This window comes from Clavelina lepadiformis, chromosome 8 (genome assembly GCF_947623445.1).
Source record: "Clavelina lepadiformis chromosome 8, kaClaLepa1.1, whole genome shotgun sequence".
Taxonomy (NCBI): domain Eukaryota; kingdom Metazoa; phylum Chordata; class Ascidiacea; order Aplousobranchia; family Clavelinidae; genus Clavelina; species Clavelina lepadiformis.
Window position 1 is genome coordinate 14,238,589 of NC_135247.1, and position 14,585 is coordinate 14,253,173.

Consider the following 14,585-nt stretch of genomic DNA (forward strand, 5'->3'; position numbering starts at 1 on the left):
AGTTAAATGCAATTTGATCATTATTTGTGGGATTATGTGCAAGTTTCTGCCTAAGAGATAAGTATGTCATGCCCTGCAGGGGCAACACTTGGTTGCAGTAAATTCTATGCCGGGTATTACACCAAATGCCTTATTAATAGGGCCAAATCTAATGATTTGAACCCATTCCAGCAATGTGTTATATTCTTAACCACAAACATTAACTGAACATTATTTTATTAAAATAACGAATGACAGAGCTAAGCTAGCGAGCGCAATGCTGCGTGAGAAATCGTGCTGAAAAGTAACCGGTTGGCAAAGATAAAGTGTTTAGAAAAGTGCAATCACAAAACACCATTTATTCACCTTTACCTCACAAACTAAAACTTGATTATAAAACTCACTGCAAGAATTTTTGGAAATTGAAAGGATTAATAACGAAAAACATGTACGGCTTCTAACACAAAAATCAATAGGTGCGGATGCACTTGCTCAAAAGCACCAAAGCAGAGCATGGCTTTTGGCGTGCACAGCTTATACTCGTTACATATTGATTTAACACAGCTTGATCTGCAGGTCGAACACTGATGACTCCAACCAAAATCGTACACTTGTAACACTGACCGTGTTACCCTGTGTTATCTCACAACAGCTGTTGTAACCACTACCTTTTCCATTAGAAATTTAGACTCCAGGGCTTTACCCCTTTCATTCCATAGGCTGCTTTATAGGAATTGCTGCATTTATTCTGTGCATGGGTGACCCAACTGGGGTGTTTACCTGTACCATATTTGGCACAGGCTGCAAAGGGTTCGGGTAATATGTTACGCCACCCACTTCTTGCCCCATCAGCTCGACAGTAGGAGGAAAGGGTAATTGCATGGAAGGGGGTAATCCTGGAGGTTCTGCCAATGTATTCCTGAAACGAGTCAAATAAATTTACTGTCACATATGAATTTACGAATTATGTGTGTTCAGTTATTACTGTAGATACATTCTACATTCATTGCTGTACTGTTACCTTTGCATAAAGTTGGCAGGGGGGAAGTTGTGTGGTAGTGGAGGAGGGAAAACTAAGGAACCAACATTACCTAAATCTATGAACACAACATAAAGTCAGGACTAAATACAGCAAAAATGCTGGATAATTACTATGGTCATTTATTTCTTAAACAGCCATCACCTCATCATACTTCGCAAAAATAAAAACTTTTGACTTTGCACACTACATGTAGTGAATAATTTTTTCTAGTTATTAATAAAATTTTTACTAGCTATAATCTTCCAGTAAGTACAAAAGACATTTTCAAAATAACTACTACCTTGGTTGTACTGAGATATAGGAGGCAATTGTGGAGGACTCGTTACTTTCTGTTCTTCATTTAAAAGGACATTGGATAGACCAACCTAACGATAACAAAAACACATTAAGATGTCTATGTTTTTTGATTTTGTTAGCAAGGTTGTGGTAAGAAACGATTAATATTTACATTACATTAAGAAATACAACTGCAATCCTGAAAAGGGAAGTAATGTAACGCACACCTGATCATTTGTTGGGATGGGTGCGCCAAGTGGTGGTTGCTGTGGCATCAGATGAGGAGGAGGGTGTTGATTAAGAAGAGACTGAGAGATTATTGCTTGCTGATAAGCCAAGGTGGCTGGAAATTCAATTTATATGCTAAAGGTTTCTGATATGATAATGGGAAATCCTGCGATATTCCTATTGTCGTACAACTAAGAATGTCACTCATCTTATGCTCATGTTTTACACTACATACATGTACAATCGTACAGCACATCAATAAATACAGTAGGGAAAAGATCATCATACCTTCATACCACTGCATATTTGGCACGGTCACATTTTCATTTGCAGCAGATGCACCAAGCTTTGAAGTAGTCAAAGCATCATTAACCGTCAAATCTAAACATTTGTTACATTTACTTATTAATATTTTGAAAAATAGCTGTGGTTAAGTGGTAGCAATTACAGTGCATCATACCAGGAGCTACAGCCGGCTCAGAGACACTAGAAATTTTTCCGTAGTTTGCTTTGTTTTCGGGAAGAGGAGAGACATTGGGCGTTCCAGAAGATGCCATGTTGGAAATATTTGCAGCTGGGCCTTGTATCCCAGATTTAGTTTGCTGGGGCTTCATTTGAACAGTATTTTCTGTAAAATATTATGATGAAGTTGAACCCATGAAACTAATTATTTAAAATGCATTAATTTTAAAAACTATTCAAAGTTACCTAATGACGGCTTAGCCCATTCCAGTGGTATCCGTGGAATATCTACTGGGGAGTCAGCAGGACGTTGCCTTAATGAGGAATACCGTCTTGGGTTAGCACCCTGAAAAAAAACTCACCAGTAATGGCTCAGTAAAGATCTTAAGTTAAACAACATAAGCCACTAGCTTCTATTAATAAAATGCCACCAGCATTCGGCAAATAAAAAAGGGCTATTGACAACAAGTATGCAATTAATTTACCTCTTTAGACCCAGTAAGAGTAAGTGAACGCATTCCATCAGACAGTTTGCCTTCAAATCTATTGCCATGTCTATAAAGAAGATGCTTGGATTTGTTATGACAAGTAATTTTCAGATTAACCAATTTTGCACGAAATCATTTTTCAATTTCTACCAATTACCTTTGATTAGAATAGCCCTTTTCCCTCCTCTTTGTTGGTGGTTTTCTTGAATTTTCTCTGCTGTTAATTACATCCAGGACATTGTTCATATCAGAGTGTGCCTGGCTGTTTTGACTTTTCTCTTTTGCCGCCTGTGAATTAACCAAAATGTGATATAAGGTTTTTATGTGTTTACTATCCTTTAAATGAAGAAAAGAGGTACATCCTTACAGCTTGATCCGTAAAAGGAGTCTTCCTACTCTTTTCATCTTCCTCCTGTCTTGTAGCTATAGGATCATATTTGTGATTATCATCTGATAAAACAAAATGTTGCTCACTGTTAAAAACCAAAAAACACAGTTTTCTTATTCACGGAATTAACAGGTTTAAACTGTTTCATTAGATAAATACCTGTATTACTTGGTCGCTGATGATTTCGTCGTGCATGGAAATTTTGTGATCGAATTGTTCTATCACTGCTAGTACTCTGTGATTGAGCTTTAGATCTTGGTTTTCTTGGAACATTCTCCTAAAATGAGACCATACACTTACAAAGATTCGATGAAATAAATTTAACAGGAAGCGGAAGTTGTAGGTAAAACATCACAAGACTATCTACAGCTGAATGTACCAAAAGCTATTGAAATATGATATAATAAACAAAACTTTAATCAAAGTTTTATCAAAATACCAAATTTTGATACAAGCCAAAATAACAAAATATCAAATTTTAAGCAGAACGCACATCATTCAATGTAGGCCATTCTTGATCTTGGGGCCTTTCCCTCACATGGGAATATGCTGGTCTGTTGCTTCTATGAGGATGATCTCTCCTCGGAGCTCCTCTTCTTCGATTTTGCTGTCTAATTTTAAAAATTAAATTGAATAATAGTTTTAACCAAAATTCTTAACTAAGTACCGGAGCATGAAATTTACCATAAAGCACAGCTTAACCCTGTTAGCACACATTACACAAAAATGTTTAATTTTACAAGTTAATACATTAATTTTATTGACATCACATGCAAAACTGACACCAAAACAAGTTACCCTCTGTAGCCTCCTTTTGACCAGGGAGCTCCATACTCATGAGCACGTATGTCAAAACCATATTCGTTGATCAGCTCTTCTGTACACTTTGAAGTTTGTTCCTCTTCATTGTATTTGTCATGCAGCCACCTTCCTGTATCTGGCTGGAATCGTGCATTACGACCGGATTGTCTGCATAAAACAAACTCTTTTGTGTTATGTCTATTTAGTAGATCAGCCTTATGTTAGAAACAATTTACTAATTAGTAAGTTTATCAAAGTTATTAAGTTAGCATTAAAAGTCAAAGAATTTAATCGAAACAAATAACCAACAAAACAACCTACCGTTGCCTTTCATTTTCTGATCTCATGTCATGCTGGTAAAAGTTTCCTTTTGTTGGGATGAAATAGGGCGAGTCCTCATCCTCTATCGGGTCATCTGATATCTTCAAAACTTTATTATTAGACTTAGATTTTGCTTCCTGGTCATTGTCTGACTGTCCAAACACAGAAAAATGACTAAAGTTCTAAACTTGTTTCGACCATACTAAATAATATATATTTATGATATCAGTTAATTACTTATCATATCATAACTATATTTTTAGGCAGTAAATATTAACTACCGTCATGTTTCCCGCCTTCGCTATTTCTTTTAAAACTTATTGTAAGTAAATTTTCTGCCGACTTTACCTACACCAGCAGTGCAACTACTTTAGATTTAGTGTATTTACTTTTCCATCTCCACTTTCCCGCTTGGTATCCCATTTGTTTTCAGACTGATCTGCCTCTTCCAGCTTATCTTGTACATCATGGTCTTCCAAGGAATGAACAGACTCTTCCTTACCTCCTGAAGTGGGTTCTTCCTCTGCCGTTGAGGAGTATTCCTCACGCTGTCAGAAAAACATTTATATATTGTTATGCTTACCACATTTCATTTGCAGCAATGTAAGTGGTTTCACCACAAAAATACAGCAACATTACAACATAAGTGATGCCTAATGCCACGTACATTCTCTGATTCATATTCGTCGTCAGTAGATTCATACTCTGACAAATCGATATAGCTTTTTTGGCTTCCATTCTCCTGTGAAACAGAATGAAGATGATAATAGCATAATAAAGTAAATTCTTGAAAAATAGCAAAAATATATATGATAAAGCTTGGACTTAATGGTTTGCAGTTGTGGTTATAACATAATTAAAACTAAAAGCTTAAAACTAACAGATTCTGATAGAGCGAGACCCTCGGGATGCTGAGATTCTCCTTCTGACAGAACTTCTTGACTTGCATTTGGTTGCCTGCGCCTTCGCCTGTCGGCCATACTGGATAACTTAAAGTTGCTAATAGATATTATACACACTATGTTACCTTAACATATCCATGGCTGAAAATTTTTCAGAGGTTTAAAAATAATGAGCTAGTTACACTTAAACAGAAGTGATTGTTTTAGCATAGTCATGTACTCTCCAATTCACGAACAGCCAAAATATAAATATTCCGAATAATAAAAACAGCATGGTCTACAATACATTCATAAACACTTCTAAATCCTTTGCATTTTTAAAATGAAATTTGTTTTAATGAACATTCCATGCAAATAGAGTAAAGGGCATTGTATACTAACAAAAAAACAACAGCATGGATACACTATTGAACCAAAAAGCTGCGCAACAATTCTTTTGCTATGTGATTATAGAATTAGGTCCCACCACCTTCTATCCATTATGATATCATTAAGCAAGCTTGGTTTACTGGGAACTACCAGTGGAACTACCACTATGAATGACTAAACAGGCATAAAATAGCACATATTACGTATAATGTTTGAAGCCATGTATTGTTTGTGTTATTACAATAGGCTAACAACTGTTCGTCAAACGAGAAGGGTAAATAAAAAATAAGGGTAAGTAAGACCAGAAACCTATTGAAATTTCGCAATTACTAAACGTAACTATAATTGATCGCAAAAATGAAAGCGTTTCTAACACAGTAATGCAGATCCAATTCCAACTGTGAACTCGTGTTTTAGTATTAACTGAAGCAATTATTCGAGAAAGTGGATATTTATAAGATCAACTCCTGATGTGTTGGTAGTTAATGAATATGAACAAACAAGACCCATTGAACACCATGTTGTCATTGAAATAAAACTTTGAAATTGTGTTTGAAGAAATATATAACTAATCGATATAAAATCTTGCTTTTATGTTCACAACTAAGCGTTGTCAGTAACTGCATTTACTCGATGGTGAACACTTGCATAGTACTGTATTGGTAAATTTGAAAAAGTTTGCGTGTTGTCTTGCGTTGAGGTATGTTGTTAAAAATATTTGTTTTTTATTTTAATCATAAACTTATTTATTTAAGTTTTTATTAATGGCAATGTCTATTTCATCGGCTGCTGGTTACCGAATTTTGAAAAAGCTACTTCGCTAAACGGTTTGCCGGTTACGCAATTGGTATTTTCTTACTTTGGTAATGGCGGCTGGTGAATTAGACACTTATTTTACCGGCCACCGTTTACCCAAGTAGGAAATTACAAATATGGTAATGCCAAGTACGTTAGCCAGTGAATTGAAAGGTATGCTAATTTTCAACTTAAAACAACGAAATGATTTTTTCAAAGAGTAAATTTACCTAAAACTAATCCCCTCTGACCCAAACTCTCACTTCTCATGATTAACTACTAAGCTAGGCTGCGAATTGCAATAAACACTATTTTTCAAATTAAAATCACATTTTTTCCAAAATCTAAATTAATTTAAAACTAATCCCCTCTGACCCAAACTCTCACCTCTCATAAGTTTGGACAAAAAAGTCAAACAACAGTAAGTTTCAAACCCGAGACCACCAGCATACGAGCCCAATCATTGGACTGCAGTGTATGGACATTTTAAGCAAGATCTTGGGTGCGCCAAACAATGAAAAATGGAAGTGTGGTGCGCAAAAATGCTTGACACAATGGAAGTACGCATTTAGGTTCGCAATTACACAGTTTAAATTATTATTTAATTTTTATCAATTGCAAATTGAGTGCACAGTCAATCAATTCATTAAGTGCATGTAAAATAACGCAGCTTAAGTGCGGTACTGAAGCTCATCAAAAACAGTACGGAGTGCACCTATGCCAAACTCTGCAGTCTGGTTAACAGTTTTTGCTGAGATCTCGTGTGTACAGAAGCAATATTCCAATGTGCACTGCAACTCGTGGCCTAAGGCTTCCCGGCGTTTGTACAGGCAAGGTACATATAGGACCTACGTCCTATAGGATGAAAATCGGGAAAAAAATTATTGTTTCCCGAGTTTTTTAAAACATATCGGTTTTAAACACTAATTTTGCAGTATAAATCGGAGCAAAAGTTAATGTATCTTTTTTTTTTTGGAGACACCATTTTCATCCAATTGATTTGGCCTAGCAAAAAAAGTTGATTTATAGAAGAGCTCGTCTGGTTAAATTGTGCAAACTGTGTGATCTTCTAATCTAAAAAAGAGCTCGTCTAAATTATTACAGAATAATTTCTTTCAACATGACTACGTCAAAGAAGCGAAAAGTGTTCAAAGCAGATCGGACAGCTAAATATTTTTATTTTGGTGTTGTTTAGCTCCACATATATTTGTGAACAGACGTTCAGTCTGATGAACATCAACAAAACACCAAATTTTGCTGTTTCGGCAAAAAAGGTTGCCTAAAAATATCATTCATGCTAGAATTCAATCCAATTTTCGTGCAAGTTTTGTTGCTTTTAAATGTAAATTATTGTACAAAAATTAGGTCATAAAACTAGTGTAAACACTCTTTGTCCACTATATATTCGCATGGCCCCTGAGTCAAAAAATTTTGCCCACCCCTGGTACAGTACGCAAGTGCCCAACCAGATGACGTCACAATTTGAATAGCTGAGGTCTAGCACATACAAAGGCATCCCGTGGTTGTACACTTGCATACTAGACCCATAGTATATATCTAAAACATTAGGCTAGTACAAATACAGTTACAGCACGCAATTCATTAAACTGCACATCCTATATTGGAAAGCTTATATGATAGCCTAGCTGCTAGCAGGAACCGGTAGGCTATATGCTGGTATAGTACGATCTGACTCTAACGGTATGCTACAGCTAGTATTGTTTTATTTTTCACTATTAACTGTGCGAAAACTACGATGCTAACCATTACAGTTATAGCACAACAAAGAACACGGAAATTTCATGCAAATTAGGCTGAGTAATCCTATAGGCATATCTGTAGGCTGATCACGCGATTCTCTTGAGCAAAGAACCGAAGTGAAGTGAAGTAAAGTTTTACTATATTGGCGCCAATTGGAGTGACATCTGTAATCTACTGCGTGAACTGTAACAGTTTCTCCAATTTATAATTAAAAATCCATCTTTGTTTTATTTCATTTAGAAAGCAAATTCAAAATATTAAGCACAGGGAAAATAAAAAAACCGTAAGTTTTTTTTTTCAGTTTATATTTAATTTTCATTTGAAGTTCATTCGGGTTATGCTACCTATTAAATTATTAGGTCATGAAAAAAAAAGCAAATGACGTTGATTTGAAGCAGTTTGTTCCAATTTTTTTTTAATTCTAGCCTACCTGCTTATTCTTTTGTTTAAAGAGGTATTGGTATTGAGTATGCCAAACGTGGCGTCTCACCATCTTAAAGCGCCACGTACAAACAAATTCAGCGTTTTTAGAAAATTTAGTGTTTCTGCAATTGCAACAGTGCAGAACACGTACCACCGTCATTCTGGCAGAATCCTAGCAGAATCATAGCTTCCAAAATGACAGCAGGGTTTCCGTTCATTTTTTTATAAACTATGTACAGTAGACTAAATAATTATTCTTAAGCGCTAATGGTAAACTGCCTAATGGTTTTAATGTGGTATGCCTAGTCGTGACTTGTCTGTTTTTAACATCGCATGTAAGTATTTTTGTTTACGGTATTTCGATGTCAGCAGTCAAACGTTATTATTAATATTAATGAGAAAATTCTTTGATTTAGCATTATGAATTGCATGGCCTAGGTAAAAGGTAAAATTGGTGAATGCTGATGGGCTAAAATGTCAGGTTCTTCTGACATTTTAGGCTTATTAGGTTGATGCAATGCAGAAGTCTGGAAGTGAAGCTTCTTTGTAGACCATAGACCATAGTCCATAGCCCATTAGCTATAGCTTAATAACAGGTTGCATGTAGTTGAAAAAACAAAATCGCAATAGGTTGCACTTGCACTGTCTCAATAATCAAGTCAGCAACTGTATGGATAACAGTCTACAAACCTAAGTAAAAGCATAGATGTAGTAATTTGACTGATTTCCAAAATAAATGTGCATGTAATTGTATTATATGTACTCAGTAAATGCATTTACCTGCCCAAGATGTTGAAATAGCCTACTTATCAAGTGTTTTTTGGCTCTGAATTCTTAACATGTTATATAGGCCTATTTAGTGTAAATAGTAAGCATTTGTCAAATTGCATATATGTTTTAGGGTTGACAAAATACTGAGTTTATGACAGAGAAATGGGAAGTTTTGTTTAAGTACTTCTTGGTGTAAACATCCTTTTCTCTAGATAAGTTAAAATTGTTTGAAAGTTAATCAATACGGTAAGTATTGCAATTACTGTTTTAAAAGTCAACTCAGCCCTTTAAAACATACAAGAAGAGGATTTATCATTTTAATGTGGTTAAGCTCCAATATGTCGGTATTGAAGGCATGTTCTATTGTTGTGCAAGTCTCATATGTTTTGTGATTTCATTTGTGCTTTTACCATATTTAAGTTTTCTCACATTAATTATTATCACTCCAATTATTATCACTGAAATTGAACATACCAATATATCTATTTGTGTAAATCATAATTTGCTGTTGATGGATTTTCCAACCATGCCCCTGAGGCAGCCCTTTCATGGTCGTTTGGTTTTTTCATCAGGACATTCCCCAATAGGCATATTATACCTCGATAATAGGTAATGCTCGTTGAACGAAACCAATGGTTACACTAAGAAGTAGTATTTATAGTGAAGCATAAATACTAAACAGGCACAACAATTATGATACTGTGCACTTTAAATACAAACAGACAAAGTGAACATAAAAGAATGTGGAGCCAACCAGATACATCATCATTAGAATAACATCTAAGAATGCACAAACATGGGACTGGCAGAGGCTACACATGCCATGGAAAAATCTAGTGAACTGACGCTGTGTTACATCGCTGTGCTACATGAAGAAGTACATATAAATTTCTTTATATACAAAGACGTCCCAGTGCTCGTATGCACTTATACTATCGTACATTTTGTGAACTGTATGTGATTGTGAACAGCTCTTAATTTCATCAACAGACGTTTTGATTGGGAAATTCAACTTCTTGGAAGCACTATTGTAGTCCAAGTGATAGAGGTGTAGAGTGAGGTAAATTATGGCTTCTATTTCTAACACTCATACAAGGTAAACGTTACAGCTACACTGATACTTTTCAAAATACTTTATTTAAAGGTTGCCCACAGTGATATGGGAAATAAAAGAGTTGTCTACCCATCGCTTCCTCACTTGTTGTACACACAGTCTGCTGCGAACAAATTCCAGGAGATTTGATGCAAGGTTGCTACTGAGATATTTCTCCGTGTACTTAACTTCGTAAAGTCGTACACGTAAATCTTTAATTTTGTCATTGAACACTGTAAAAAGAGATAGTGGCGATAAGCAAACATCTTTGACTTTGCATTTTCTACAGAAAACTGTATAAGGTCAATAAGTGATTGAGCAATATTGTCCAGAACGGCCGTCGACAAATCCTTCCAGTGTTTATCAGCCTCACCTTGCCAGTTGTACTGTGGCTGAAATTCCTCCAGCTCATTTGTTGTGATTATCTCCATGTCAAGGATACATTTCGGTAGTTTTCGCCATTTAATGATTTATGTATTATGCTGAGACTTGTTTTCTTTCGTGAAAGCAGTTTTCTTATTGACGTCTTTATGATGTTTTGGAATATTGGCTGATTTTTTTCGTAAAAAATATATAGTTACAGCAATCGATCTTGGAAGGAACACCATCAAATTCTACTATCCCCACTTCCCCACCATCACACTGGACTACTCTTTCCTCACGCACGATGTAGGTAATATAGTGCCGTTTTTCCTCACCAAACTCAAGGTAACAAATCCCTGCCTGAAGTTTATATCTTATTTTTCCTTCTCCACAGGGTATAATTAACTCACGATTGGCAACCACAATCTTTTCTGACAGTGACTTTGAATCACGTCTTCTCAATCCGATCACAAGCAGTTGTGACGTGGAAATGAACCTTTCTTGAACATTTACGCTCATTATAGGATTCCCAGGACATGAGGAACATTCTTTGGAAGTTAAGCATGTGAAATGTTCGGCGATATAGAGAATTAACATCGAGCCGTGTCTTACCTCATTATACAAAGGCAGCAAACGATTTCTGTTGTTTCTGTTACACTTGTTTTTGCCCTGTATCTGTTGCGTTTCTCCCTTGCGGCCGATTGCGCGTTTCCGTGGTTAATTAAGCACATGTGTCTTTTTATCGATGTGTGTCTGACAAGTAGTTGCACTGACAGTTTTGTATTGGAGCTCCTGAAATGAGCTGTGTGAACGAAAACTTGACCTAACTGCTTTTAAAATAAAACATGTGCCTGTAATTCTAAGAGTGAGAACAACAAAACGTAACACTGGCGAGCACGGCACGACCTCTTAGAGGCTCAGAAGATTTTATCAAGTTTTACTGAGGTTGAATTTTTTTTACTCTCCGCCTCGTTACCAGCGTGGCAATAGTTTTTCGTCTTTTCTCAAACAATTCGAATCCTTCTGCGACAGCGTTAAAGCATCGGATGCGGTGAAGAAACATGCATTTCTACAAAGCTTGCCGGAAGACATGAGATTCTCAATGACCGATGGTCGTAAAGAACTCTACGAGCTTAGTTATGACGAACTCATTCAAAAAGCAAAAGACACGGTTTCAGGACTATCTTCACAAAAGCATGCCATGCAACAACCCGTTCAGCGAACTCAAGGTTTTGACGAATCTGTAAGAAACTTTCTTGAATCTATAGCTCAATTGGGAAAAATGGCTTATACAAACGACGAACAGCATGAAATGCGCAGCAGTGTGCTGTACAACCTACTTGTTCGAGGACTGAGAGATCGTCAACAAGCCTCTCAAATCTTACGCGATAACTTTAAAAATGCACAACCGGATTTTTACGCCACAGCAAAGAACATTATTGAAAACGCAGAACGGACGCATCATGAACCACGTATAATGACGTCAGAAGTAGCAGCGGTTACAGGAGATCACCAGGACGTATCCCAATTAAAAAGAACTGTGTCGAAAAACTTCAAGACGAAATTTTCCAACTGCGAAAAGAAATGAAGACAGCAAGAAAACCTCGGGAAGAGAGAAGAAGACTTCAGTGTTTTAACTCTGGGGAATATGGTCACATTGCTCGACGTTGTAACAGGCAACGTGCAAGAAACTTTCGACGTGCTTCTGACATACATGGAACTCACAGCAATCCACCATGGGAAATCTACCAGGTTCAAACTATGGATCAGGACTTGCATAGAGAACAAGTTTTCGAACGATGAGTTGTCGGCACTGCACGATGAGTTATGTTTGGACAAATTGGAACTGTCAGAAGTTGAACGCCAAAAGCTGTTTTCCGTAATCTCTTCCTATCGTGATGTATTTTCGCTGCACCCGTACGATATTGGACAAACAGAACTGGTCGAACACTCAATCGAAACTGGAGACTCGCTCCCTATACGCCAGCACCCAAGACGCTTGCCTGAACCCCAAAAGCAAAAGAAGCATCTGGATGGTCAACCGAAAACACTATTAAGGCGCAGCAAAAAGATCCAGTGTTGAAAAGACTGTTTCAGTGGATGAGCCAGGAACGCCGACCATCATTCAAAAAAAAAATCGAGAATTCTCTGGAAGAAGTTTATGCTCAGTTGCTGGTGCCCTCAACAATGAAGAATGATGTGTTGAAGTCTGTTCACGATTTAATTCACGGAGGTGGACATATGGGCGTTAAAAGGACATTTGCCAGGTTAAAGGAGCGTTTTTTCTGGCCATTTTGCCACAAAGATGTCGAAACATACTGCAAAGAGTGTTGCTTGCGCGATTTAAGAAAAGTACCAAGGCGGATTGTTCTTGCCCCATTAGTTCCATCAGAGGAAAATCCACCTATGCAGAAAGTTGAAATCGACGTATTAAGCGGTCTACGCGAAACAGGAAACGACAACCGTGATATTCTTGTCGTAGGTGACACCTACACAAAATACATGCAGTGTTGGCCAATGAAATTCCAAAATGCCAAAGATACTGCTTATTTGCTTTACCACCGTTGGGTGACGATACATTGCGTGCCAGAAACAATTCACTCCGACCAGGGCCGGAATTTTGAAAGCATTTTTTTTCAAGAGCTCTCACGGTTAATGGGCTGCAAAAAAACAAGAACCAGCCCGTATCACGCAATGGGAAACGGTGCTGTGGAAAGAAACAATCAGACCATAATTGCGATTTTAAAAAATTATGTTGAGGTTGACCCAACTTCTTGGGATGACGCGCTCTTCTTGGTTAATGCTACTTACAATTCAAGTGTTCACGAGGAAACTGGAGTTTATCCTCATTACTTGCTCACTGGAAATAATCTTAGGTTGCCTGCAGATCTTGTTAGTAAGGCACCAATTTTTACTCCAAAGTGTGAAGACATCCTTCATCTTCAAGATCGAATGGAATTGGTTCACCAAACAGTTCAATCAAGGTTGGAACAACGTAGGTTTCAAATGAAGAAGCGTTACGACAGGCCCCTAAGTTGTTAAAAAAAGTTATTCCTCCTGCAAACTGTTTGATAGAAAATCGCAAAGAAGGTGTGAGCGAGAATGAAGGGCAAAATTCTTGCTCAACAGATAGGACAAAAACCGCCATCACTTTCGTGCATGCTGCAGTCTGGAACCGGAAATAACGGCTACTACAATTATCAGCTGCGACCAGGGGTGTACATAGTGCCGGAAAATATTCAGAACGCAGTTCAAAATAACAGTTTAGTAACCGATGATGTTTTACATTCTCCAAACCTTCCACAACGCATTAAACGTAGACCTTGTTTTTACCCAGATATTGAAAGGGAAAATATGATAATAGACGCATCTTTTCACTTCACTCACGCACGTATATGTAGTTATTAATAGCAAATTTTTGTGTTTTTGTGGTTGTGTTTTTATACATGTTTTTATACTGAGATTATATATTTTTATATTGTTATATTCTTTTGTTTATACTAAGATTTTACATTTTAAGTGTGTCACTACTTGTGGTTTGAGTGTCTATTTAAGTGATCGTTCGTTTTTGTGAATTTCGGAACTTTCCGGTCAGGGGGGATCGATTTCAAGGTCACCATCGTGAAGAGGAGGAAATCTTCTTTAAGAATCTGCAATAAAAAAGTGACACATCTTCCGACAACACTCAGCAGAATTTACGTGAAACATTTAATAAATACGGTATTCTGTACGTTTTGGGGGTACTATCGCATTTCTTAGTACCTGTCGCGTTTTTGTGAATTTCGGAACTTTCCGGTCAGGGGGGATCGATTTCAAGGTCACCATCGTGAAGAGGAGGAAATCTTCTTTAAGAATCTGCAATAAAAAAGTGACACATCTTCCGACAACACTCAGCAGAATTTACGTGAAACATTTAATAAATACGGTATTCTGTACGTTTTGGGGGTACTATCGCATTTCTTAGTACCTGTCGCGTTTTTGTGAATTTCGGAACTTTCCGGTCAGGGGGGATCGATTTCAAGGTCACCATCGTGAAGAGGAGGAAATCTTCTTTAAGAATCTGCAACAAGGCTATTTTCCTTATTTCCATTATTACGTCATGTATTCAAATTGTTTTTTAATT

At 36.9% G+C, this 14,585-nt stretch overlaps 1 protein-coding gene and 2 long non-coding RNA genes across 6 annotated transcripts; 1 reads left to right on the plus strand and 2 right to left on the minus strand.

Moving 5' to 3' along the window:
- Nucleotides 1-199: 199 nt before the first annotated feature.
- On the minus strand, nt 200-5,045 carry LOC143468312 (uncharacterized). Of its 3 annotated transcripts, none has more exons than XM_076965442.1 (17): nt 4,867-5,045; nt 4,653-4,727; nt 4,375-4,533; nt 3,986-4,086; nt 3,662-3,832; nt 3,357-3,474; nt 3,023-3,140; nt 2,843-2,925; nt 2,633-2,763; nt 2,473-2,542; nt 2,234-2,333; nt 1,986-2,153; nt 1,814-1,906; nt 1,525-1,640; nt 1,302-1,386; nt 1,001-1,076; nt 200-898 (listed from the first exon to the last, which is right to left on the minus strand). In XM_076965442.1, exons 1-17 carry the CDS (start codon nt 4,963-4,965, stop codon nt 688-690), a joined length of 1,974 nt encoding a protein of 657 aa, XP_076821557.1. In that variant the 5' UTR covers nt 4,966-5,045; the 3' UTR covers nt 200-687. The 3 variants fall into 3 exon arrangements, with proteins under 3 accessions (XP_076821557.1, XP_076821556.1, XP_076821555.1); XM_076965441.1 differs by having other exon boundaries at nt 3,032-3,140; nt 3,986-4,137; XM_076965440.1 differs by having other exon boundaries at nt 3,986-4,137.
- Nucleotides 5,046-8,490: 3,445 nt separating this feature from the next.
- LOC143469596 (uncharacterized) lies at nt 8,491-11,319 on the plus strand. Of its 2 annotated transcripts, none has more exons than XR_013119150.1 (7): nt 8,491-9,615; nt 9,729-9,883; nt 9,997-10,066; nt 10,151-10,255; nt 10,389-10,547; nt 10,677-10,768; nt 10,857-11,319. It is a non-coding gene; the product is annotated as an uncharacterized LOC143469596 (long non-coding RNA). The 2 variants fall into 2 exon arrangements; XR_013119151.1 differs by having other exon boundaries at nt 8,493-9,615; nt 10,677-10,772.
- A 2,618-nt stretch (nt 11,320-13,937) lies between these two features.
- On the minus strand, nt 13,938-14,520 carry LOC143469460 (uncharacterized). Its single transcript, XR_013119115.1, has 3 exons — nt 14,430-14,520; nt 14,225-14,317; nt 13,938-14,112 (listed from the first exon to the last, which is right to left on the minus strand). It is a non-coding gene; the product is annotated as an uncharacterized LOC143469460 (long non-coding RNA).
- Between the last annotated feature and the right edge of the window lie 65 nt (nt 14,521-14,585).

Excerpts from the sequence above, each read along its gene's own strand:
- LOC143468312 (XM_076965440.1), bottom strand. The coding sequence starts at position 4,965 with ATGGCCGACAGGCGAAGGCGCAGGCAACCAAATGCAAGTCAAGAAGTT. Across the intron at positions 2,334-2,472 it reads CTCTTACTGGGTCTAAAGAG|GGTGCTAACCCAAGACGGTA; the intron begins GTAAATTAATTG and ends GTTTTTTTTCAG. Across the intron at positions 899-1,000 it reads CCTGCCAACTTTATGCAAAG|GAATACATTGGCAGAACCTC; the intron begins GTAACAGTACAG and ends GACTCGTTTCAG.